This window comes from Myxine glutinosa, chromosome 4, assembly GCF_964187855.1.
Source record: "Myxine glutinosa chromosome 4, kmMyxGlut1.1, whole genome shotgun sequence".
Taxonomy (NCBI): domain Eukaryota; kingdom Metazoa; phylum Chordata; class Myxini; order Myxiniformes; family Myxinidae; genus Myxine; species Myxine glutinosa.
In genome coordinates, this window is record NC_136264.1 from 155,174,128 (window position 1) to 155,201,120 (window position 26,993).

Consider the following 26,993-nt stretch of genomic DNA (forward strand, 5'->3'; position numbering starts at 1 on the left):
ACGTGGGCACAAAGCACAATCAGAGGGAAAATAAATCAACTTATCATTAAATTGGACGTAAAAATATTGTACCGTAAATGTAATTAAATTTTACAATTTGTCGAATCGTGTTTAATGCCGGATAGGTGTGCTAGTTTGCACCCTTTAGCATTGCAGCATATCTCACGCCAAAAGGGATGCAGGTAAACACTCCCTCATGAACGGACACAAATAACTTTTACGTAATCCACATTCAAGGTAAAAAACAGCAACTTATGGTTAAATATTTTGTAGAAATATTATAGTTACATTCGACAACTCTGTGGTGCTGTTAAAGTTTGTCGATTTGCAGACTCCCTAACACCTAACACACACACGTATACACACACACACACACACACACGCACACACGCACACGCACACGCACATGCACATGCACACACACACACACACACACACACACATCTGACAATTCTACAATTTTATTTTTTGATTGTACAGTATCGGCTGTTCCTAAAATATAACATCATTTAAAGGATTGCTGTAAATGATGTTAATTTGACAACATCCGATATTCAACTTGTAAATAAATATAAAATGTAAATCTCAAAACATAGTTCCCTTACTTAAAGGAGGAACCTCAATCTGCAGGGATCCATCAGCTGGGGACCGTTCTTCCTCGAGGTTTCGATCCTTTCAGCCCAGAACTTCTCCAAATGGCGGGTCCACAACCTCGGTCAAGGATCCACATCAGTAGATTACCTACATCAATAGATCCACAACTTCAGGTGCATTAAGGCAGTCAGTCAACCCATCAATGCAATATCAAACACACACAGTGGCCTCGAGGCAGAACAGAAGAAATGGGAAGAGAGGTTGCTACAGAACAATAGATCACCTACTAAACAAGGCCATACTTGAAAACTAAAACAAGAAGATCCATATAGATCATAGGCTGAATAGACTCCAAAAAGCTTGTGAGAGTGTCCTTTATTCATGGATGATAAAATGCATGCAAGTATGCAAGACCAAACCCCCAAATAATCAAACTGATTGAGAAAGCAATGGAGATCTGGAATACCACATTGATATGACAGAACTTGGAAGGAAAGATTGAAATACCTGCGGTGAAGATACGACATAGTATAGGATCTTCCAGTGAGACGGCTTTTCACCCCTCTTGTTTTGCCTGGCCCTTGACACACTGACCCTCACCATCCAAAAGAAGAATGGCAAAATAAACAGGAAAGGTGACATAACTATTGTACATCGATGATTTAAATTTAAAATTATTCACACCGAACGACGAAAAAATGGCAGAACAACTGAAATGAGTGAAACGATATTCCGACGACATTCATTTGAATTTGTTCTCGCTAAATGTTTCAAATTCACATTCATACAAGGTATACCAACAAGAATGGACAGCATAAAAATCAAGCTGGACACAACAATACAGGAGCTACAAAACAAAGCATCCTACAAATACCTTGGAGTAGAAGAGGTCCACCAAATATGTTAAAAACAAATGTGCAAAACAATTGCCAAATAATACCTACTACGTAGAACAAGGTTGATCCCGAAGACATACCTCTCCTCAAGAAACAAAGTCAAAGCCATAAACATACTTGCAGTACCAATGTTCCAATACAGTTGCGTAATAATCAACTGGACACAATCGGAAATCAAGACAACTCGATATCAAAACAAGAAAACTCCTCACTATCCACAAAAGGTTCTATAAAAATCAATGCATTCCGAGAAAGTACCTGCTGAGACGAAAAGGATGCAGTTGCCTAATGGACCTTGACAAAGTGCACAGAGTGACAAATGTAGGATTGGCAGAGAACGTGAAAAATTTAGAAGACTACTACAATCAAATTCATACGCAAACACAAAGACAGCAAACCAGAAAAGGGGTAGTATCCATAACCCACCTTGCAAAAATACACAGGTGTGAATAGATGTGACATACAAAACTGACACAGCTGAAAACTGAAAAACTATGAAGCGAAATATCAACAAATATACACTGTCAACTGGGAGAACGATAAAAGAGCAGGGAGATATGAATATATATTTTTAGAGTTTTGCAGATTGGCCATAAGACAAAGGTGGCTTATTGGAATGGGTAGGAAGAGATCAGCTCAACTGGGATGGAGAACGGATCATAATAAATGCCCAAGACCAAGGACACTATACCAACGACTTTAAGGAAATGGTGTGACTGAGTCAATGCGGCACTTTCAAAAAGGGGTGTGCCTCTGCACAACAAAATATTTGGAGAAATCTCTGATCAACTCGTCCAAAAAGTTTATATCTTGCATTTTGTACTACAAAAACTCCTGATGATATGGGCCCGTGAAAGGCCGAAGGATAGCAGATGCGTGTGTTCTACCAAAACCTTCATGCTTCTTAACACCGAATGGAAGATCATATCTGGGCCGATGCACAGGGTAAGTTTAAAATGATGGTTTTACTATTACGCATTTTTGAAAGAAGATATTGTGTGTTTAAGAGTAGTGTGGGCTGTGAGAGCCTTTATAAATATATATATGTTTGTTTCACTCCGGATCCACAAGATGAAATAGAATAGCACTCGGTAGAGCACTTGCAAAGCTGAATAGTTTATGTTTTGTATCCCAATGATAGGCCAGATCTTCAGCTGGACCTTAACAAAAATCTCATCAACTTGTCCTTGTCACCCTCCCAACCTGTCTACCAAGTTCCGTCTGCAACCGTCCATAACTTTTGAGATATATTGCTCACAGACAGACAGACAAACAGGGGTGAAATATAATGTCCACCCATATTTGGTGGCAGAGGTAATAAGGGGATGAATTAACCAAAATCAAATCAATTTGCCTTGTTACACACCTAACCTGCCCACCAAGTTTGGTCTGAATCCATCCACAACGTTTGGAAATACCGTGCTATATATCGTTTTTGGCCTTATCTCTCAATGATGAAGAATCACTTGAAAGATTTTTTTTTAAATCTCGTATCCACATCCGGATCTTCACGAAAATCTAATCAATCCTGATCTTCACGAAAATCGAATCAATTTTTGAGATATCCCGCTCATAGTCAGAAAGACAGACAGCCAGAGATAGGTGAAAACATAACCTCCATTCACATTTGGTGGCAGGGATAATTATACTAGATTTTGCCTCTATCGGTGAAAGACCGGGGCCACCGCTAGCTAGTTAGTTATATTAACAGGTAATGGTACTAACTTGACTCCTCTCTTCCACGGATATTTCTCGTATTCTTATATTCTCACGAGTCCGGACATTTACATTTTGGAACAAAACAATTATTGTTAACCATTTTTAAATTCCCACTCTTTCGTCTAAATGCTGAAAATTATGTTTAAAAGACTATTTGAATGACCGATTTTGCACTAACAATGGCAAGTTAAAAGTGCCTCGCGAGCAGAACCGAATCCATGTAAACACATACACAACGCATGCACAAAAGGCCTCCTTAATCATTCATATTTCAAAAGTGCCTTATTTCGAAAATGCCTTATCGGACAGGTAGGTGTAGGTTTTGCACGGTAGAAACAGAAAGCACGAGTCACCTCCTCTCTGGATGTAAAAAAAAACAACAAAAAAACTCGTGTCAAAACAGCTGCACACACAAAGGCACAACAAAGTATTGTCGCGTCCATGGCCGATGAAAACCGGCCTCAGACAGATAGCCGATCGGTTAACTCCAAGGCAGCAGTTCGAAACTTGATGGTATCTTTTTGGCCCGCGCGGGGGGTGGGAAGGAGCTGAGATCTTACCTTTACGGACGGCCGCCACAGGGTTTATTCCTCGAATCCACAAACAAACACACACGACAAATAAAATGCCAGACAATGATAAATTTAATGAAATAAAGCAATGAGGTAAAAATGAATCGTGAAGTAAAAACTAAATCCTAATTTGAGATGTCTCCACTCAGGCACACAAAACAGACAAGGGAAAGATTAAAATAAATAAAAAGAAAATTCCCCCTTTTATTTGGTACTCTGCTCTGGTCTCGACGAGTACTTTGGTGGGGTTGGTCGTTGAGAGGACCATGCGTTGAAGCGCTCAAATAATGGCGCTGGTCAATCACGCCAGCACACCGAGCCAGCAGCAGGCAGCCAAACGTTCCCCCACTCAATCCTGGCCCAGCCAGCACAACCCGGTCCATAGCTCCTTCAAAGAGCACCGAGTCAAAGCAATACCCATGCACAATGCTGCAAGGTTTTCTGGGCTGCGAACAGTTCTCCTCAAGCGCACATGGGAAAACGCGACCACCCACCACGAAGCCAGCACCAGAGAGAGCAAGAGGGAGGGACGCAGCCTCCTTTTTCCCTCACTGACATCACTGCCTGACCAATCCCCGCATCCCATTACATCATTCCATATGCTCTCAACCAATGACAAACTTCAGGGCATGGCCTATCGGTCATGATCCTTGGAGGCGGAGTCTAACAGTTGTTCGGGAATGTTTGACTTTCTGTTGGCAATGTCGGTTTCATGGCCATTGTTGTTGTTGGCGAACGAGGGTGTTGGCCGGCCTTTTTACTTGTAAAAAAAAAAAACATAAGGGAAAATCACAGGAGACAATTACATACTGGGGATTATCCTTAAGCCCTATCTAATTTAACACAAACACCACCATCCATGTGGTGACGTGCAAACACTCTTAACCTGATAGGTTCCCTACTTATTACATTGAGTGTTCTTCTTCTTCGCGTCCACGGTCCATGCTAAAACCTATACGATCCAAACTCCACTATGGTATTTCTTCCCTGCCCCCCACACACATACCAGTATGTAGAGTAATCCACTGGCACATTTGCAAAAACTTCAATATCCCAGAACCAAAACTTATAATTGAAAACAATATTTACATGAACCAAAATATATGATTGAAAACAAGGAAGTAATGCTCACATATGGCCTGATAATCCCATTGAGCATGAACATTGAAAAAAGCACTGCGACTGGATATAGTACTTAGGTACAAAAAAATAAAAGATGGCATTGCTAATTGACGTGTCAGTACCCAGTGATTTTCGATAAAACAATGCAGAAATCAAGACGATGACCAAATACCAGGGACTCAAGAATATAGTTCAGAGCCTGGAAGCTGAAGTGTGTTGAGATTGTACCAGTGATAAATTGGAGCAACAGGAATGATAAAAAAGAACTTTACGAAGATCTTGAAAATAAAAATAAAAAACAACCCTATAAATATTCTTACAAACGAATTACAGTTGGAAGCTGTCTGGGGCTCAGCGATGATCCTGAAAAGAGCACTCAGAACAAACATTTGAGAACAAGAAAACTTCACAGCTTGTTCTATGAATCGTGACCCCTTAACAAACTTTAGTGGATACTTCGAGACCTGGGAGGACTCCGTTCCACCTTATAAAACCCCCATTATGGAGATGACAACCAACGACACAAACACCCTTTTATTATTATAGATTGTAAAAGGTGTGCATATATTAATGTCATACACAAAAGCTCCATCCATATCCTAACTTGTGTGGAAGTTCTTTGTGAGAGAGCTCATATTATTGATATCTGAATGTTGTACCATAATGGTGTGACGAAACGTTTTGTTAACATTAAACAAACCATCGGTTTCACCGTTGGGGCAACATTTTACAAAAAGTCAAATTGTCAGCTGGGCACAGAACAATGATAAATGAACGTTTCATTGAGCAATACAATTTTCAGCAAAAAATCTTTTCTTTTTTTTTTTACTTGGAAGTTTTTTTTTCTGTATAACAGCAACAAGTTAAGTATTTTCCTGTATTAATTGTACCCTGAACATATTCCTTTCAGTTGTTGAATCTCACGAAGAACTGAAAATTGTTGAGCACCTTTCAAAGCAATATTCCCATTCAAGTTTTGCAAAACAAACTACTCAGGAGTTGGAGAGAATCGAGCAGATGCAAATTAAAAAAGGGCACAAGAAGCATTTTCCAAATCTGAAGAGAAATTCATCGACGGCTTCTTCATTCTTTACTCAAATGTCTTGTCTCCTCAAACGCACATTTCTTAATTTGGTGCGCAGTCCACAGGCATCAATAGCACAGGTGTGTGAGATGACTTCTTCGTTTTCTTTCTTTAAACGTAGACTCTTTAATCCACTGTCTGCATTTTCAGCCTCTTTGGTCATATATATTTTATGCATGATTTTTAAGTTTCCCATTTTCAAGTAAAATGTTTCTCCTGTGTTGTTCCAAGCTATGCTTATGGTAATATTTCAATTGTAGGATTAAAACTAGGCTAATTATTGTATTTAAATTAAATAAGGACAATCAAAGCATGTAAATTACTTCTCAGTGGTCATTTTGATTACTACACGAGAGGAACAACGTGCTGGGTATCAGATCAATTTAAGAACATAAAGTTGTTTTTTTTCTCATGTAATTACACTCTGATAGCAATATGCAAAACGTTCAACAAGATTACTCTTCTTCTTCCGTCTGCAGCAGACTGCTGCGAGTAGCATAATTGATTGAGGGGTGCAGCTGTGCCACTGATGCAGTGCCCTCCCCACCACCCCCCTGTCGAGTGAGCATGAATTGGAATTTGTTTAAGGTTCTGGCATAGCTCATCAACTCAGTGAAGGATATAATGGGATCTTTTCCATCTAGCAACTGCCGTTTCTGTCTGAACAATGGAAAGATGTCCGGAATCTCAAAGAAAAGATGAAGACTATGTCTTTTGACCTACCTCGGGCACTTAAAACTTTGATCACTTTGATCAGGCACTTTGATCCGCTTGTTAAGTTGTCTGCCTGTGGCATCCAAGGTCACCTTCTTCCTTAGCCTGCTGACTTTATTCATGCATGTGTGGCGGACACGAGAGCACTGACGTGGTGACATCACCCCGCACACCAAGTGGGGGTGGGCCACGCCGGGGAGAGAGGCGTGGCCTCAGGATATACACGGGTCGCGCAGCCTCGAGCAGCTCAGTGCTGCAGTTTGAGTGCTTTGAATAACCACCGGACACCACTGCGGCCCCCGTATGACGGGCCTTTCCGCGTGCTGGAGACCGGGGTGAAGCACTTCACCCTGGACATCGGCGGTACTCCTGACCGCGTTTCTGTGGACCGCCTCAAGCCGGCCCACCTCGACGTGGACCATCCACCGCCAGTGGCCCGACCCCCGCGTTGGGGCCGCCCCCCTGCGGGCGGACCCCCGGCACCGCCCAGCCCCGCTGCCATGCCGCCCCCCGGTCCTGCACCCATCCCAGGGGCAGCCGGAGGCATCCCAGATGGCATCCCTGCATCCCGGACGCCGCCAGTCGCCAGGGGGCGCTTCGGCCGGGTCATCCGTTTGCCCCACAAACTGACCCTTCAGGTGCGCGGGGATTCTAGGGGGGCGCGTGTGGCGGACACGAGAGCACTGACGTGGTGACATCACCCACACACCAAGTGGGGGTGGGCCACGCCGGGGAGAGAGGCGTGGCTTCAGGATATACACGGGGCGCGCAGCCCCGAGCAGCTCAGTGCTGCAGTTTGAGTGCTTTGAATAAAGACTCTTTTGTATGAACCGCGTTGTCCGCTTGCTCCTTTCGTAAGCCTTAGCGCGCGCAGCACCGCGCTTCACATGCATCTTGGGTGTAGCTCTGATAGGAGTCCATTCATTGGAGGCAGAAAACTTGAAAAGGCTGTCTTTCATCTCCAGGTGGAGGCTGGAGTGTTGCTACATGTCAGTCAATTGGGTCCAGGCTTGGTCCTCATCTTCTTCTTCTTCTTCTTCTTTCTTTAATGCCCACAATTATTCCCACGTTCTTGTGGGTTGGCCAGGGTCACGTTTTTGGCCCACGACTCTCACAAATTGACTGGCCAAGCCTGATGTCTGACTAAGTAGTTCGGGCAGGAATATGGAATTTGTTCAGGGTGCTGGAAATAGCTGACCTACTCTTGAATACTTCTTGAATGTAAATTAGGAATTTCTGTATCTAATTTCTGTATCTAAGAGGAGAAGGCAGCCATTACAAAAGATTTAAAAAATAAAAAATCCACTTTGACATAATCCACTTTGGTATTTATTATGTGTAGATCAGTGACAAAAAATCTCAATTTAATCCTTTTTAAATTCAGGCTGTAACACAACAAAATGTGAAAAAGTCAAGCAGTGTGAATACTTTCTGAAGGCACTGTAGCTGCTTGGAAGAAGGTGCAGCACAGAGCGATGACATTGATTCCTGGGTTAGCTACTTCGCTATAAGAAATGGCTGAAGTAGACTGGACTTTATTCATTTCAAAGGAGGTGATTGCAACAGGATCTGATAGAGATGTTTAAGATAATAAAGAGTAGAGAGTCTATAGACTATAGAGGGAATAAGTGTGCAATCGTTTTTTTCTGAAGAATGGACAGTTGATTGCTAAACTGGAATGATAGGATCAGTGGTCATCGCTTAGGAGTGAAGAAAGGGGAGAGTTTGTTTGGCATTAAGGCAGGGGTCTTTCATTCAGAGGGTAGTTAATGCATGGAATTGTCTCCCTGGATCAGTGGTGGCAGCTGAAACGGTGGAGGGTTTAAACTGGAGTTGGATAGGTACCTGGAAGGATTGAGGATAGAGGAGCACATGGATATTGGCTGAAATGATCTCCTCTTGTGTCAGACTTCCTTGTATAACTTCCTTTGAAAGTTCCTTGCAGTCCTAAGAGCCAATCAGGAACCAGGTTTGAGCACAAATTGTCCTTTAGACTCCATATCTGGTATTCTTGCATGTGTCCTGATTAGTGCAAGATGAAAAGTTTCTGCGATGTCAGTTCTTTTTTGCGATATTTCCATATCGTACCACCAAGCCATTATTCATTCCTTGTGTAACTTGTATTTTAGCAATCTATTATAAAGTGTGTAGTTCACTTCACTCTGTAATAACTATTGTCTGCTCACAGCTGTTGGTCACTCTCATTCTGGGCCTAATCGTGGGAGCAATTTTCTTTGGCGTCTCTGATGATGCGGGTGGAATTCAAAATAGGTAAGTGACATTCTAAAGGTAATTAATTCATTATTTTGCAGTCCTCGTCAGTTCTGGTTTTGAGATCTTATCTTTGCTATAATCAACCTTTTTGTCTCCCACAATTATCATGGTCACATGATAAACTGTGGAATTGTTTTCTTCCACTATAATTGTTAGTTCTATCTCAAGCTTGGCCTTACGCTGAAGAGATTCATCTGGGTATATCCCAGGCAATTATTTGCAAGTGATTAACTCACTTGCATGATGTTTGCCATTGAAATGAACATCTGACAGCCTGAATGGCAGGCAATTATCAATATAATTTCTCATACATTGAGATAATTTCCTGTATTTTAAATTCCAGTGTATAAAATTTAATTCAGAACGATACTGAATTTGCTTATTGGTTAACCATGGAAAAATGGATAACTATGCTAAACCATCTGGCTCATCCTGACATGTTTGGGGAGGGTGGGGGGGGGGGGTTTGGGTTTGGGTTCGTACAAGTAATTTACCTCAGTGTTTAGTTACCTTTTTAAACTACATGCATAACTACTTAATGGACAGCTAATATGCATGATACACTGCTTTATATAAAACAGATCCTCGAATTTTCTCAAAGATATTGGAAATTTCAAATCCTAACAGTGAAGCTCCATGATGTTTCCAGTGGCACGAGACTTGAGTTTACGAACAGGTCCACACCGAGCCAAATTCTTGACATTGTGAAATTACTGCTTCCTTTATGATCTGGCTAGCATGTGTGTCCAAAATGTCTATCATTTTAACTCCTTGGCATTATGGTAAGGGAGTCCTCTCGAATCTGAGAGGTCAATGGTTCGATTCTGACCCACCCAAGTTTTCTCTCGGGAGGGTCAGAATCGACGAGATTTCGTGGCGAGATTTCTCCTTATTTGCCCTGCTGACTGCAGAGAGAAAACCGACATCACAAAGATGGTTTCAACTATATAATCAAATATTATGAAAGCATGTGACAAATCCCCAGCCTGGCAGAGCAGTACAACAATAAAACAACGGTTGTTGTTTCACTGTTAAAATACAAGTTGTTCCATAAAGAATTGGAACACTTAGCTAGTTAGTACCACCCATGATCCAACGGTACTGTTTGTCTTATATGATACAGCAAGTCATGAAGTTTTCTTTGTTTTCAGGTCTGGTGGTTTAGTGTAAAATAAAATGGTGACTCCACAGGAAAACGCTCAGTGTGTCGAATGCTTCATCGAGATAAGATGCAACACACAAGTTCAGCTTAATTTCTGTACAAGGTGAAGAAGTAATCAGCCATCGCGGACTAGTATCGGAGAATGGTACAAGAGTTTTAAGAGGACTGGAAGTTGTCAGAAACAGAAAAGTACTGGTCGACCAAGCACAAGTGCAGCAAAAGTTGAACGAATGCGTGAATCATTTCAACAAATTCCTAGACAATCAATCAGACGAGCATCCTGAGAACTGGGACTACCAACCACCACTGTACACATGATTTTTCATAAAAGGTTGAAGCTTTATGTCTGTCTATAAGGTATAGGTTCTGCAGGAACTCGAACCAAATGACGGACCCAAAAGCAATGTGTTTGCCTTGGAAATGCTCAGTTGCATAGAGGATGACGATGATTACCTGAAAAAGGTCATGTTCACTGACAAAGCTTGCTTTCATGTATCGGGAATGGTCAGCTGGCAAAATATGAGGATTTGGGGCTCTGAAAACCCCCACATGGTCATTGAACACATACGTGACAGCTTTCTACGTGACCGCTTGGTGAGTCCGTTTTTCTTTGTGGAGGATACAGTGACCTCAATAATTTACATGAACATGTTCGAAGGATTCGCCTTCCCACAGATTGTAGACCTGCAATCTGATATCATTTTTCAAAAGGACGGCGCTCGACCTCAATGGGCCTTAGTTGTTCGAGCCGTCCTGCATGAAAAATTTCCAGATCCCTGGTTTGACCGAGACTGACTAACTGCCTGGCCCCATGATCACCAGACATAGCTCCCCCCCCCCCCCCCCCCCTTGATTTTTTTCCTGTGGAGGATTTGTCAAAGATGTTTGTTAAAACACCAAGGTGGCAAACCTGCAGGATCTTCGCTTTCCGATCACAGCTGCATACACACTGGTGGACACAAACATTCTGATCCGAACATGGCAAGAACTCGTGTACCCCCTTGATGTCCTTCCTGTGTGCAACAAACGTAGCTCCCATTGAAGTGTATTGATGGTGTGCCCAAAACTTTGAGTTTCTGTATCATATAACCCAAAGGGTAATGTTGTATCATTTGTGGTTCTAAATATATGAACAACCAAAGTTGTCCAGGTCTTTTTGGAAATACCCTGTACAACAACTTTCATTTTTCAGAAAACTCCGTTTAATAAGATGTAATTTGATTACACAAGATATAGGAAAATAACATTTATGTTATCGCTAATTGACATTAATCCAGGAAGGGAACTTCTAATGTGCCCTTGTAGTTTACAAATGTAGCTTTCATGCTGATGTTTTAATTAATGGACTTGTTTGTACTCCTTCTATCCAGAGCATTCCGAGGAACATAATACTGCAAACAGTCCTTAATCACAATGGAGGCAGGAACCCAAAAAAAACGGTCCACAGTCAAATACAATAACAATTATTTTGCTATTTGCTTTACATACTTTATCTCGGTCTACGTTGCTTTGTTTTCACAATTTATTTTATTAACTCAACTGGACTATGTCCAGCTGAGTTTTTGTCGACACCCAGTGTCTGTCGTCCGTCTGTCGTCGTCTGTCTGTCTGTCGTCTGTAAACAATTCGACGTCTACGCTCTAAAAGTCACAAATATTGATTAAATTTGATGAAACTTGTTATTATCTTTAAGACATAAACTAGTTTGGGATTGCATTTGGGCGTTGCATGCCCAAAAATGGGCGCGGCAGGGCGGCCATATTGAAAAATCGATTTTTGTCATATCTTTTTAGCACATATAAACTATATAGTTTGTGGTTCTATTATGCATATTCTAACCATATTGATATAGACCAGTTGAGTTCCGGTTCCCTGGAACCTCTAGTTTTTCTCATGTAGCCATTTGAATTGACATGTTTGCATTATCTTGCAGAGTTGGTGCAATGTTCTTTCTGACGACAAACCAGTGCTTTGGAAGCTTGTCGGCTGTAGAACTGTTCATTAGTGAGAGGAAGATATTTGTGTGAGCAATTTGTCTCTTTGGAAATAATAAATGTGTTATGTGGAATAATATGTTAAATGTATTATGTATAATGTATTATGTGGAATAAATGTAAAATTTATTCCAATGTTAAATGTTAAATGTATTATGTGTATTTAAATTTAAAAATGTATTATTAAATGTATTATGTAATAAATGTTAAATGTATTATGTGGAAATAATAAATGATTTGGGAAAGCAATACTAGACCATCAAATCAACCTCATTTTATTATCTTATTTTTGCAATGGTAGCACTTATCGATAGAGGTGGATGGTATACTTGTATTCATATATTTCATTGGAATAAGAATGAATGGCTTGAAAAGAACAATAATTTTCGCTCTTTTAGTGTTTTTATTCTGACAAAAGTATTTGTAACTTTAACAGTTTTTAGTCATCTTTATTTTAGCTTTATAAGTAAACTTTATAAGTTTTAGATATACAAAATCAAAATTTTAAATAATCAATCTTTGATTACACTGGTCAACAAAATTGTAAATGTTTTGTGGTTCTAGTATATTTTGAGGTGATTCTAACCAACATGAACCTGTGGAGTTGTTCACCGTATCCCAGTGTGTACCCTGGTCAGAATAGGTACACCGTATCCCTGCGTGTCATAAGAGACGACTAAGAGGGTTGGCGTCAGGAAGGGCATCCGGCCATAAAAACATTGCCTCAAAAAGAGAACCATGACAATTACAAGTACATATGGGCAGGGTGCAGCCCGAAGTGGAGATCGGTTTCTGAGGTTTGGGACATGGAATGTAGGGACAATGACAGGGAGATCAGGAGAAGTGGTGGAAGTATTGGTCAGAAGAAGAGTGGACATATGTTGTGTGCAAGAGACGAGATGGAAGGGAAGTGGTGTGAGAATGGTGAAGGGTAGGCAGGGACAGAAATACAAGTTTGTTTGCAGGCAAGGGTGCCCGGAGGGCGTGAATGGTGTTGGTGTCCTGTTTTCTGAGGAGTTTGTAGACAGTGTGGTGAGTGTGACTAGAGTGAGTGATAGGTTGATGATGGTGAAAATGATGATTGGAAAGCTCTTGGTGAACGTCATCTCGGGATATGCTCCACAGGTTGGTCGAAGCGATGAAGAGAAGGACAAGTTCTGGTGTGCGATAGAGAAGCTGATGGAAAACGTGAAAGATGAGGAAGTTGTTGTGGTGGGAGGAGACCTGAATGGACATGTGGGAAGGAGTATGGATGGTTTTGAGGGAGTTCATGGGAGTTACGGATATGGTGTGAGAAATGGAGAAGGTGAAAGGATTTTGGAGTTTGCTGATGGAGCTGAATTGCTGAAGCTGAAGGGAAAGGTGTATGCTGCATGTGTGAGAAGTGTTATGATTTGTGGGAGCGAGACATGGGTAATGAACGTAGAGCAGCAACGAAGGCTGGAAAGGGTGGAAATGTGAATGGTTCGATGGATGTGCGGAGTATCGTTGAGAGAGAGGAAGACAAATGATGAATTGCGAAAGATGATGGGAATATTGCCTGTGATTGATGCTGTGAAGAGGAACAGGTTGAGATGGTTTGGTCATGTGTTGAGGAAGGATGAAAGTGACTGGTTGAGAAGAGTGATGGAAGTTAATGTAGAAGGAAGTAGAGGACGGGGAAGACCGATAAAGACTTGGCTAAAGATGGTGGAAGAAGAAATGCGGGCAAGGGGGTTAACAAGGAGAGACGCAGAAAATAGGGCAAAATGGAGAAGATTGTCATGGGGACCGCAAGGCTAACCCCCGCTCTAGCAGGGAAAATGGCCTTAAAATGCATGTTGTTGTTGTTGTTGTAGTCATCTTTATTGTTATTTTTTCTGCAAAATAATTGAAGCGAACACGTGCTCCATGAAATGGAGTTGGAATTGTTCCATGAAATGGAGCATGTGCATACACAATGAAAAAATAATCTTTTCTGATAGATAAATCTTTGAAACTTCATATTCGTGTCTATATTCCAAAAACTACCATGGAATTCTTAAGTTTTTTGAAGTTTTGCAATAACATGCGAGATGAGGCTCTCTGTGAATTATGTGGCACAAGTGGTATATCTTACTATAATTCACCAAATGTCCATCCGTCCATTCAAAGGTACTGCAAAAACGGCTGAACCGAGCGCAACGATATTTTGGGTGGGTATTCCTGGGACCCCTTGGAGTAAAATAGGCTTCATTGCTTTTCCATTTTTTTCCCAATTTTCCAAGTTTTCCAATTTTCCAATTTTTCCAAACACGATGGAATAATATTTACTGATATGAACAGTGATGTGGCTTTTGTTGAAATTCTACGTACCAGAAGAGAGCAGATCGACTCCTGACAAGCTCTTCCTATATAAACGTGCGGCTCCGAAGAAACACGGCAGCGTGTGCAAAGCGTCTGAGAAACAGGTGGAGTGGCCGATTCCGTGTTACAGATTCGGTGCGCACTCTTCACACATAAACGTGTGACTGAAAAAGACGTGTAGCGGCCGCTTCCGTTTTGCAGAATTCAATCTTTTTTCAAAATGGGCGCCATGTAATGTTTAAATTTTGATGATTTGCGTGTGATATGATTCAACGGATGTTTATATGAATCGTTTAAAATAAAAAAGCCTTCAATTTCTGATATTTTGCCTTTTCATTTGGGTTTCCCAATAGAAGCCCCACCCGTAGGGCGGGTACCGATGCTAGTAGCTCAAATACAAGCACTATGAGCAGTCAACATTTTCAGGTCATGAAGACTACCTGCTCAGAGAGACAAAGGCAATAAAATTTTTGGTTAACTTGTCAGATCAGTGTGCTAAGATTCAGCAATATCTAGTAATTTGAGGCAGCAGGCCTTTACAACGAAATATGCTATGCGATATGATTTTATTTTTTGTTTGCATGTAATATTGGAATGGCTACTTGGTAGAGCACATACCGGTACCTCCACCAGGCTGAACAGTTTGCGTTTTGTATTGCAGTGATAGGCCGCATATAGATTCGGACCTGAACCAGAATGTAATCGACTTGTTCTTGTCGCCAAACCAACTCATCCACCGAGTTTTGTTATCAGTAGTTCACAACTTTTTGAAATTACATGCTATGTTGTAGCGGCCGCCGCTGGGGTTTCACAATCGCCTTGCACCTATCAAGGACGCGGAGCGATCACCATGCCGGGCTCGTCCAGGACGCCCGGGCAGGCTCGCCCTCAACTTGCCAGGCCGCAGCCAGGACGCTGGGCCACGCCCCCTGGCGCCGGGCCTGGGCAAACCCCCTGGGTTAATAGATATATATTGCTGACCGATAAACGGGTTTTCAGAGTGCCTGAGTGTTTGATTTCAATAAAGCAACTCAGATGAATTCCAGCTTTTTGTCGCGTCCATTCTTCTGATCGACGTGGGAGCCCCAGCTCCTTCATTGGTGACCTATCGACATGGACACGGCAGTCGCCCTTAAACTGCCTACCTTCTGGGAGGCTCACGCTGCGGTTTGGTTCGCACAGGCGGAGTCCCTGTTCGCCCTGCGAGGCATCACGGCCGACGACACCCGCTTCCACCATGTGGTAGCTGCGCTCGAGTCGGCTACCGCAGCCCGCGCCCTGAGCCTCCTCGAAAGCCCACCAGCCGCTGACAAATACGGCGCGATTAAGCAGCTTCTCCTCGATGCTTTCGCCCTCCCATCGGCGGAACGCGCACGGCGCCTGCTCGAACTGCCTGAGCTCGGCGACACGCGCCCTTCCGAGCGAATGGACTACATGCTTTCACTGCTCGGCGAGCACTCTCCGGCATTCTTGTTCCGGGAGCTGTTCCTCCGTCAGCTGCCTAACCCGGTACGCCTCACCCTGGCAAGCACGACGATCACAGATCCCCGGGCCCTTGCCAGAGAAGCCGACAAGATCTCCGCTGCAGGACGGCGCATCGCAGCGGCGACATGGGACCCACCGCCGTCCGACGCAACAACCATGGCGCCCGAGCACCCGGCACGGTCGACGGCCGAACTGCCGACGCAATTGGCGGCCGCTCTACCGTGCCGACCACCTCCACCCGACCAAGCATGGTGTTACTATCATGCCAGGTTCGGACAAAAGGCCCGGACATGCCGACCCCCGTGCACCTTCGGCAGGCCGGGAAACGGCCGGGCCGGCGTTCATTACCAGCCATGAGCGCCGGCCATACGGGCAACTTACTGTTCATCACGGATAAAGCGTCCGGACAGCGCTTCCTGTGCGACACCGGCGCCCAACTGAGCGTCATACCCGCCTCTGACCAGGACAGGCAATCCGCGGTTTGCGGCCCCTCCTTAGTTGCGGCCAACGGATCGACTATCCGCACCTTCGGCCCGCGCAACGTCACCCTCTGCTTCGGCGGCCAACGCTTTGCTTGGACGTTTGTAACCGCCAACGTGCCCGTGGCTCTGCTAGGCGCCGACTTCCTCTGCGCACACGGACTGCTGGTGGACGTCCAACGGCGTCGTTTAATCAACGCTGAAACCTTCAGCTCCCTGGTATGCACATTGAGCAGCTCCGCGCCGACCGAGCTGGCATGCACCGTCCCGGCGGCGAACGAGTTTGCTCGCCTGCTCACGGAGTTCCCGGCCCTCACGCGGCCGACGTTTTCGGCCGTCGCAGTACGGCATGGGATCGAGCACCACATACCAACCACGGGCCCGCCGGTCTACGCCAGGGCCCGCCGCCTCGACCCAGCCAAGCTCGCCGTAGCGAAGGCCGAATTCGACGCGTTGGAGCACCTCGGCATCGTGCGGCGCTCCGATAGCGCGTGGGCCTCGCCACTGCACATCGTGCCAAAGCCGGGGGGTGGATGGCGCCCGTGTGGCGACTACCGCCGTCTGAATGACGCTACCACCCCCGACAGGTACCCGATCCCGCATATCCAAGACTTCTCCGCCCGTCTGGCGGGACGGGTCATTTTTTCGAAAATTGATCTCATACGGGGATATCACCAGGTACCTGTCAGGGCGGCCGACGTCCCTAAAACGGCAGTCATCACGCCGTTCGGCTTATTCGAATTCTTGCGGATGCCGTTTGGTCTCAAGAACGCGGCTCAGGCGTTCCAGCGCTTGATGGACGGCGTGCTGCGTGACCTGCCGTTCCTTTTCGTTTACCTGGACGACATCCTCGTCGCCAGCACGTCCTGGGCCGAGCACCTCCTCCACCTCCGAACACTGTTCGAGCGCCTCAGCGAGCACGGCCTCATCGTCAACCCGGCCAAATGCCACTTTGGCACGACGGCCGTTGATTTTTTGGGCCACCACATCACCAAGAACGGGGCCGTGCCGCTGCCAACCAAGGTCGAGGCCATCACCACGTTCCCGCGTCCCCGCACCATAAAGGCCCTGCAGGAATTCCTGGGAATGGTGAATTTTTATCACCGCTTCGTGCCCCGCGCTGCTCACCTCATGCGGCCCCTCTACGAAGCCCTCCGGGGCAAGCCGGCCAAGCACGACATCGTCTGGTCCGCAGCAATGGATGCGGCCTTCCAAAGCTCAAAGCGGGCCCTCGCCGACGCAACACTGCTCGCTCACCCGGTGCTCAACGCTCCCATCGCCCTCACCACGGATGCCTCCGACTACGCGGTGGGCGCCGTACATGAGCAATGGGTGAACGGGGTTTGGCAGCCACTCGCTTTTTTCAGCCGGCAGCTCCGGCCGAACGAGCTCAAATACAGCACGTTTGACCGGGAGCTCCTCGGTCTACACCTGGCCGTCCGCCATTTCCGCCACCTCCTGGAGGGCCGACCTTTCACGGCGTTCGTCGACCACAAGCCGTTGATTTACGCCATGGCCAAGGTCACGGAGCCATGGTCGGCCCGCCAACAGCGCCACCTCTCCGCCGTGTCGGAGTTTACCACGGACATCCGGCACGTCGCCGGCAAAAACAACGCCGTGGCCGACTGTCTTTCCCGGGCCAGCGCGAACGCGGTCCACCTGGGCGTGGATTTTGCGCTTATGGCGGCGGACCAAACCACCGACACCACGGTGCAAGCCCTCCGGGCGGCGGACACGGGCCTCCGCCTGGCCGACATCCCCTGTGTGGACACTGTCCTGCTCTGCGACGTCTCCCAAGGCCAGCCTCGCCCCATCGTGCCCGTCACCTGGCAACGCCGCATCTTCGCCTCCCTCCACGGCCTTTCCCACCCGGGCCGGAAAGCTTCCCAGAAGCTGGTGTCGGCGCGTTTCGTCTGGCACGGCCTTCGTCGGGACGTCCGCGATTGGACCAGCGCCTGCACGGCCTGCCAACGGGCCAAGGTCCACCGACACACCCAGGCCCCGCTGGCACCTTTCACCGTGCCCGAACGACGTTTCGACCACGTCAACGTGGATCTGGTGGGCCCCTCCCCCCGTCACGGGGGTTCACACACCTGCTCACCATGGTGGACAGGACCACCAGGTGGCCGGAGGCCGTTCCCCTCGTCTCCACCACCACCGCCGACGTGGCGCAGGCTTTCATCGCCACCTGGGTCGCCCGCTTCGGCGCACCGGCGGACATCTCGTCAGACCGCGGACCACAGTTCACCTCCGAGCTGTGGGGCGCGGTCGCCCGCAACCTGGGGGTCAAGCTCCACCGTACTACGGCCTACCACCCCCAAGCAAACGGGTTGTGCGAGCGATTCCACCGCTCCATGAAGGCCGCGCTCATGGCCGGCCTTCAAGACGGCGGTTGGGCCGACCGGCTGCCGTGGGTCCTTTTGGGCCTTCGCACGGCCCCCAAGGAGGACCTCGAGGCATCCACCGCCGAGCTGGTCTATGGCCAGGTGCTACGCGTCCCGGGCGAATTCGTGCCCGACGCTACCAGTCCCTGGTCCGCAGCTCACCAGCGCTCGGACCTCCAGGAGGCCGCCCGACGGTTTGCCCCCATGCCGACATCCCACCACGGTGACCCCCGGTCCTACGTCCCCCCAGCACTCCGCACAGCGGAGTATGTTTTTGTGCGTCACGACGCACATCGGTGGCCACTCCAGCCGCCGTACGACGGGCCCTTCCGGGTGCTGCGACGGGACGACAAGTCGTTCGTCATCGACATCGGCGGCAGGTCGGACCGGATTGCAGTGGACCGCCTCAAGCCGGCGCACGTGGACGTCGACCACCCACCACGGGTGGCCCTTCCGCCGCGGCGAGGCCGCCCCCCGTCCACGGGGCCCCCCACTCGACCGCCCACCACCTCACCGGACCCCCTCCCACGACCCGCCAGGGGTCGCTTCGGCCGGGTCATCAGGACCCCCCTCAAGTTGACCCTGCCGGTGCAAGTCGATTCTGGGGGGACGTGTGTAGCGGCTGCCGCTGGGGTTTCACAATCGCCTTGCACCTATCAAGGACGCGGAGCGATCACCATGCCGGGCTCGTCCAGGACGCCCGGGCAGGCCCGCGCTCAACTTGCCAGGCCTCGGTCGGGACGCCCGGGCATGCCCGGGCATGCCCGGGCAGGCTCGCCCTCAACTTGCCAGGCCGCAGCCAGGACGCTGGGCCACGCCCCCTGGCGCCGGGCCTGGGCAAACCCCCTGGGTTAATAGATATATATTGCTGACCGATAAACGGGTTTTCAGAGTGCCTGAGTGTTTGATTTCAATAAAGCAACTCAGATGAATTCCAGCTTTTTGTCGCGTCCATTCTTCTGATCGACGTGGGAGCCCCAGCTCCTTCAATGTATCGTTTTTGACCCTGTCACTCAATGGTGAAGATTCACTTTAATATTTAGAATATTCTCGTATCTAGATCCGGATCTTCACCAACATCGAATCAATTCGTTCTTGTCACACACCCAATCGGTCCACCAAGTTTCGGCCGAACCCGTCCATAACTTTTTGAGATATCCTGCTCTATATCAGTTTTTGCCTTATCGCTCACTGGTGAAGAATCACTAGAAAAATGATTGGATTCGGATTCAAATCTTCACCAAAATATAGTCGATTCTTCCTTGTCACACACCCAACATATTCACCAAGTTTCGTCGAAATCCGTCCGCAACCTTTTGATGAGGTAATTAGGCTTATGAAAGAGCAAGATGGTTGGGGGAGGGTGGGGCAAGACCCATGTTATTACAATTGGTGGCTAGTTAGTACCACAGTGTATTTTTCAATATATATATATATATATATATATATATATATATATATATATATATATGTATATATATGTATATGTATATACAGTGGAACCTTGACTTACGAGTTTAATTCGTTCTGTGACCGAGCTCGTAACTCAATTTGCTCGTTTCTCAAATTAAATTTCCCCATTAAAATGCATTGAAATGCTATTAATCCGTTCCAGCCCCCCAAAAACCACACCAATTTTTTTTTAAATATACAGTATATATAAAAATATCTCGCGCTTTATATTTCACCTGTATGCAGCATACAAGTTGGCAGGATGGCCTGGACTGGAGGTACGCACACTTGACTCTAAAGTCTAAACTGTCCAGCCTGGGTTTGAATCCCGACCCAGCTATAACCTGTCATGGGTGAATCACAGGCAGGGTGATTCATCAATGTGTGTACCGCTAAACTGGGCGTCCCGTTTGCGTCCCATTAGTTGTTGGATGTTAAGGATCTCACCGTGTTTTCCACAAAGAGAAGGCGAGCTATCGCCGGCACTCTGAACAAGTTGTGGCCTGGCATGCTCTTCTCCTCTGCCGTTATATACGTCCTCCTCGGCATCTTTTTCCAGAAGAGCCCTGTCTCGTCACAGTTGAAGATTTGCTGGGGGATGTATCGTTCGGCTTCTATCAGTTCGACAAAAGTTATAATAAAATCTTCAGCTGCCTTCACATCCGCCTCACCAAGTCGACAACACGCACACCTCGCTCATGTTTTTCGACGATTGCGTGTTTTATATCCAAGCACATCATCCTCTCTTCCCTTGGCACTCAATTTCTTAGGACCCATGGTTAAAACTAAGAAATTTTCCAAAATAACCAAAATGCGAAAACAAAGCAGCAGCGATATACGGCAGAGATACTTGCACGGCAAGATAACCACGTGACCGGAACCCACCTGGTGGCGGGTGGCGAAAGCTCGTAACTCAAATCTCGGCTCGCATCTCAAAGCAATAAACCGCCCGAGCGACGGCTCGTATCTCGGAAAACTCGTAAGTTGGTGCACTCGTAAGTCAAGGTTCCACTGTATATGTATATGTATATACGTATATATATATATATATATATATATATATATATATATATATATATATATATATATGCTCAGTGGCTTAGGGACAACTCTGTGAAGGTCCTTGAGTGGCCCAGCCAGAGCCCTGACTTGAACCCAATGGAACATCTCTGGAGAGACCTGAAAATGGCTGTCCACCAACAGTCCCCATCCAACCTGACAGAGCTTGAGTGGATCTGCAGAGAAGAATGGCAGAAAATCCCCAAATCCAGGTGTGCAAAGCTTGTTGCGTCATACCCAAGAAGACTCGAGGCTGTAATCGCTGCCAAAGGTGCTTCAACTAAGTACTGATTTAAGGGTCTGAATGCTTATGTCGATGTGGTTTCAGTTGTTTTTTTTTAATTAATTTGCAAAACTTTCCAAAATCCTGTTTTATCTTTGTCGTTATGGGGCATTGAGTGTAGATTGATGAGGGAAAAAATAAATTTAAACGATTTCATCATGAGGCTGCAACATAACAAAATGTGAAAAAAGTGAAGGGGTCTGAATACTTTCTGAATGCACTGTGTATATATATATATTTATAGTTTTTTTGTAATGCACAGAAAGGGTTGGAGGGTTGAGAGCAGTACAGTCTTTATGTAAATTGCAACTATTTGCAAGTGTTTTCCACTGAAAATGTTTTAAAATACATTATTAATATTATCATAATTGTTGTCATTATTACTAGTCAATGATTAACACAAAATCGTAAATATTTATTCTCTTCCCCCTTCCCTTTCCACACTGCACATCTTTCCCTCTCTTAGGCATGAATACATAAGTGGTTACTATCATGTATCATCATACTTCATCTCACGAATATCCGCGGACTTGCTTCCCATGCGTACTCTACCAGGAATCATTTTTTCTCTCCTCACCTACTGGATGATGGGTCAGTTGATCTTTTCACTCATATATATATATATATATATATTTGTATACAGGATCGAGGCTCGTGAAAGAGCTAACATTTATCACACAAAAATTCAAACAGACACACAAAACATATCATAAGGGTAGCGGTAGACAAGATGGGGAGAGAAGGGGAAGCACACAAACACAACATTTGAGAGCAGGGACATCGGGAGATCTGTGGGGGGTGGGGCGGGCTTTGGGGGAGGAGGCGTGGGAAGGGGAGGGAGGGGTGGAAGAAGTATAAAACACAAGGACGCTGCAAGGACTTCCAGGAAGGAAGTTGCTATTTCAAAAAAGTGAATCTCGGGTGAAATTAGCGGGTGTAGAAAAGATCAAGGTTTTGGATGGGGGAAGCTAAGAGATGGTGGTGAACAGCTGTTTTAAAGACCTGGAGGGAGGAGTGGGATTGAAGAATCCATCTTTCACTTTTTTATTCATTAAAAAAGAAATTCTCACCTTTCATTATTTATCTCTTTGTCAGTAAGTGGCTTTTGTGTTTTCAGGACGATTGCATGAATGGCTTCCTTTGGTTTCAGGGTTTGTTGTTAAGAATTCACTTCATAATGATTTATTGTTTTGCTGATGAAGTTATTGAGGCAGAGGCAGTAGCTAGTGTACCTTGTAATTCCATGCATTTTCGATTCAAGATATGTTTTTTGCATGACTGTCCATTTTGTCTTTGAAGCATCGAGGTGCATGTGTTATGTTTGGAAAATTCGCTTCATCTTGAACCTTTGCCTTTGGGTTTTAATACTTGTGCTTTGTCGCTGTCTTAGGGTTTGTAATGTTGAAAAAAAAAAATTATCGGCAGGAAAACAGAAAGTGTGACATGTAAGAACATTAATGTTGGCTTGAGAGCCAGACAATATCTCGTGGCTTTAAATCTCCTGCTCCACCCTGCTATTAGTCCTTTCTGGCTCTATTCCTGTGCTCACTTTGCCAGTTTTCGACCTGGAGTTTCCTGCCATCGCCAGCTCTCACTTTCTCCTGCTTTTTCATTATATTGTATCCCTAATCTGTCTTCTGCTGCTCATGGTATTCTTTTCATCTCCAACTTCCAATCCGGATTCAAACTTGGAGATACCCTCCTCAAAAAGGATAATAAAGCACATCATTAGGATAACTTTGATCCAATAATCTCAAAATTATATATCGGCAAGTAAAATGACATGGAAGTGAGCACACGCCAAGGTCGTAATAGGCTCTTGGCCAAATGGTCTGGATGTGAGATATATCTATGTGTGTGTGTGTGTGTGTGTGTGTGTGTGTGTGTGTGTGTGTGTGTGTGTGTGTGTGTGTGTCCGTCCATAATCCAAAACCTTGAAAGTTAACGGCCCAAAACTTTGCTTGCATACTGTTGTGAATTTTGGGGTAGAGTGGCATATAGATCAGGTAGATCTATGTAGGTATCATGCTCCGACTGTCGCAAAGAAGAAGAACCATCTCTATGTACATAAGCAGGGACCTGTCTAGCCCGAATGTCGGATTAAGGTGTATCTTCGTCCCCATTACAAGGAATGGGGCAAGTTAAGTAGTTATAGGGATTATGTTAACTACTACTTTGTTAGTCAAACCTCTGTGATATATACTTTGTCCTGTATGGCAACGCACCATAGACATTAGTTTGGCCCATTAGCGCACACACTAATTAAATCCCCCCCTAAAATAAAACTCACAGGAAGAACAGGCAGGAAGCGCCCGCGCATTGCGCCGGCATGGCGATGGAACATCCAGCAGGCAGGCAATGGACACGCCCAGAGGGGCAGCGATTGGACAAGACACCACCAATATGGAGACGAGGCAGGCTGAAGCTCGTGATTGGTCAAGGCAGGGGCAATAGGCTGGCCACTGATTGGTGGAAGGAAGACACAAGTCAGGAGTCGACCAACCAAAGGCTAGAGTAAGGAAGGACTGGTGATTGGCCAAGGGTGGGGCAAGAAGCTTCCCTCGGATTGGTGGAAGGAAGGGAGCAGGAAGCGGCATACTGGTTGGCCACCGACCGATGACGTGCGGAGGAGAGCGTGAAGCGCTCGGCCAATGCTGAGGGACTGACGGGGGGGAGAACATTCGAGAAGTCGAGAGGTGACGGGACTGATTGGAGTGAAAGAGAGCTGATGTCACGAGACGGCTGATAAAACAACTGGCTGACCGACATTTTCCCTTCTCGTTGCCCTTCTCGTTCCTGCTCGTTGTGGAAGATTTGGTCCTCTGATCTCTTCGCTCCTGCCCTTCCCGTTCTGGACGCAAAGCGAGCGATTCTGCGTGGACAGAGCCAGGCACGGCCGGAGGAGTGAACTGCACGCGACCCGTTTGAGTCGCACTGAAGGCTGGTGGCACGCCAGCAGACGAGGCCGGGGTGAGCAAGTGGCTCGGTGGGGCCTAGTGGAGCACGAACGGGTAGACGGTGGCATTTCTTCCCACCCACACCAGTGCCGCGGCGGGCTTGCACGCTTGGGGCCTGGGCGACTGCAGACAATGCACAGAGCTAAGTCCAGCACAAACACAACGGTTGTTTTCATTTATATCCTTCCTTGTTTGTTGTAGACATCTGGTGTAGGAGCGCTCATTAGTTGTTTTAGTTATCGGCGCATTTCATTCTTCTCTTGGGTTCCGTAAAATAAATCCATTTATTTTTGTGCATAAATTCCGTCTTCGGTTTGAGTTTATTTCCTGCAGGTTTGAAGACTGCTCGGATCGCGTCAGGTAAAAGCTGCCGGCCTCTTCTTCTTCTTTCTTCTGCCCACGCATATATATTAAATCCGTGTTTGATCGTCGCCTCAAAGTACGCTTGATTTGCTTATCGGTGATTTCCCCGTTATTAACCAAGGGGGAGTCACGCGACAAATGGTATTCAGGAGTGGGATTTGAACCCTCTAGTATAACTGGTGTCAAGAGTGGAGAATTCGGATTTTAAATTTTTCATTGGTGAGGCGATAAAAAATATTTTAGTCGATTGGAGTGGGGAAGGGTGCACACGGTGCGTCACTAAATTTAAAACGGTTTCTGAGGTAAAATATGCGTGGGGAAACTACCTCCTCTCGACGGATGGAGGGGGTGAGTAAAATGGAGGAAAGGATAGAGGGTGTGTTGGAAGTGAGCCGAATATAGAGGGGGTGGAGCATAGTGGTGGAACCTGCCCCACTGCAGAGACGGGTCCTATAACTTTCCAGGCCATGGTAAATCTATTGAAGGCTCAGAGTGAACAAATGAATAATAAAATAGATGGAATGCAGGACGAAATGAGGGGAATGAAAAGGGAATTAAAGGGAGACATGGAGGAAATGAGTGAACGAATGGAAAACAAAATGAATGCTCAGAATGAGCGATTAAATAACAATATATGGATGCTCAGAGTGAGCGATTGGGAAATAAAATTGATGTCTGGACGAGTGAATTGAGGGAAGGACAAAAGAATGGTGCCGATGGGGCACAGGAGCAGGGAATTTCGACAGTGTGTGCATTAAAACGGGAGGAGACTGCATGTGTGGAAGTAAATGGGGAAGTTTTGGAAGGATATTTGGAGGTGAATGGAGATTGTCTAGAGGTAAATGGGGAGTGTGCAAATGTAAATAGGGGAGAATCAAATTTAAATGGGGAATGTTTGTTTCATGAAGGCCTGGAAGATTATCAGGCTGGTGTGGATGCCGCATCACACCAACAGGGGGTAGAGGTATTGGGGGTCCGAGTAACGGAACCGGAACGGGTATTTATTGATCAAGGCCTGGTGGGGCCAGAGTTGATTTGGAATGATGATGTGAATGATTTGACCCAGCGGCTGGAGACCTGTGACAGTACCATCGAGGGGCAGGTTGACCAGGCCTAAGGGAGCTTGGGGGTTGAGTTGAGTCGGTCCGATGAGGAGGTTGAGGTGACCGAGGGGACCCTCCCCACAAATAACAATTGGGCACCAAAGGCTCTGAAACTGGATACCCAGCAGGGGGAGTGTTTTGGCTCTGAGCTGGACTCTTGGACATAGAGGAGTTGGGAAATAGAACCTCAGAGGATCTGGTCCCCGTAGGGAATTTTGAACAGCTGCAGGGAGGGGCAGAACAACCCGAGGAAGGCATTGTCGCCTGCAGCTGCGGTTATTGGACAAACGAGGCCAAAATTTGTAAAAGAAAATCAATCCTCTCCTCAGTGAAAGACACATGAAAGCCCGCTTGGAGTGTGCAAAAAAGCATCTAAAGGACTCTCAGACTGTGAGAAACAAGATTCTGTGGTCTGATGAAACCAAGATTGAACTGTTTGGCTTCTGTCTGGCCACTCTGCCATCAAGCCCAGATCCGTGGAGTGTTGCAGTGATGGTTGTCCTTCTGAAAGTTTCTCCCATTTCCACACAGGATCTCTGGAGCTCAGCCACAGTGACCATCGGGTTCTTGGTCACCTCTTACCAAGGCCCTTCTCCCCCGATTGCTCAGTTTGGCCGGGCGGTCAGCTCTAGGAAGAGTCCTGGTTGTTCCAAACTTCTTCCATTTAAGAATTATGGAGGTCACTGTGCTTTTTGGGAACCTTGAATGCAGCAAAAAAAATTTGTAGGCTTCCCCAGATCTGTGCCTCGATACAATACTGTCTCTGAATTCTGCAGGCAGTTCCTTCGACCTCATGGCTTGGTTTTTGCTCTGATATGCATTGTCAGCTGTGAGACCTTATATAGACAGGTGTGTGCCTTTCCAAATAATGTCCAATCAATTGAATTTATCACAGGTGGACTCCAATCAAGGTGGAGAAACAGCTCAAAGATGATCAAGAGAAATGGGAGGCAACTGAGCTAAATTTAAAGT

The 26,993-nt window shown here is 46.1% G+C and overlaps 1 protein-coding gene across 4 annotated transcripts in view; it reads left to right on the plus strand.

Annotated features, from left to right (window-relative positions):
* ABCG2 (ATP binding cassette subfamily G member 2 (JR blood group)) overlaps positions 1–26,993 on the plus strand; it is a 179,038-nt gene that overhangs the window by 125,113 nt on the left and 26,932 nt on the right. For all 4 annotated transcript variants that reach the window (XM_078776648.1, XM_078776646.1, XM_078776647.1 and 1 more), the window contains 4 exons: positions 5,814–6,067; positions 8,890–8,972; positions 12,071–12,160; positions 22,065–22,189. In XM_078776648.1, coding sequence (XP_078632774.1) covers positions 5,814–6,067; positions 8,890–8,972; positions 12,071–12,160; positions 22,065–22,189 — 552 coding nt within the window. The remainder of the gene's footprint in view (positions 1–5,813; positions 6,068–8,889; positions 8,973–12,070; positions 12,161–22,064; positions 22,190–26,993) is intronic.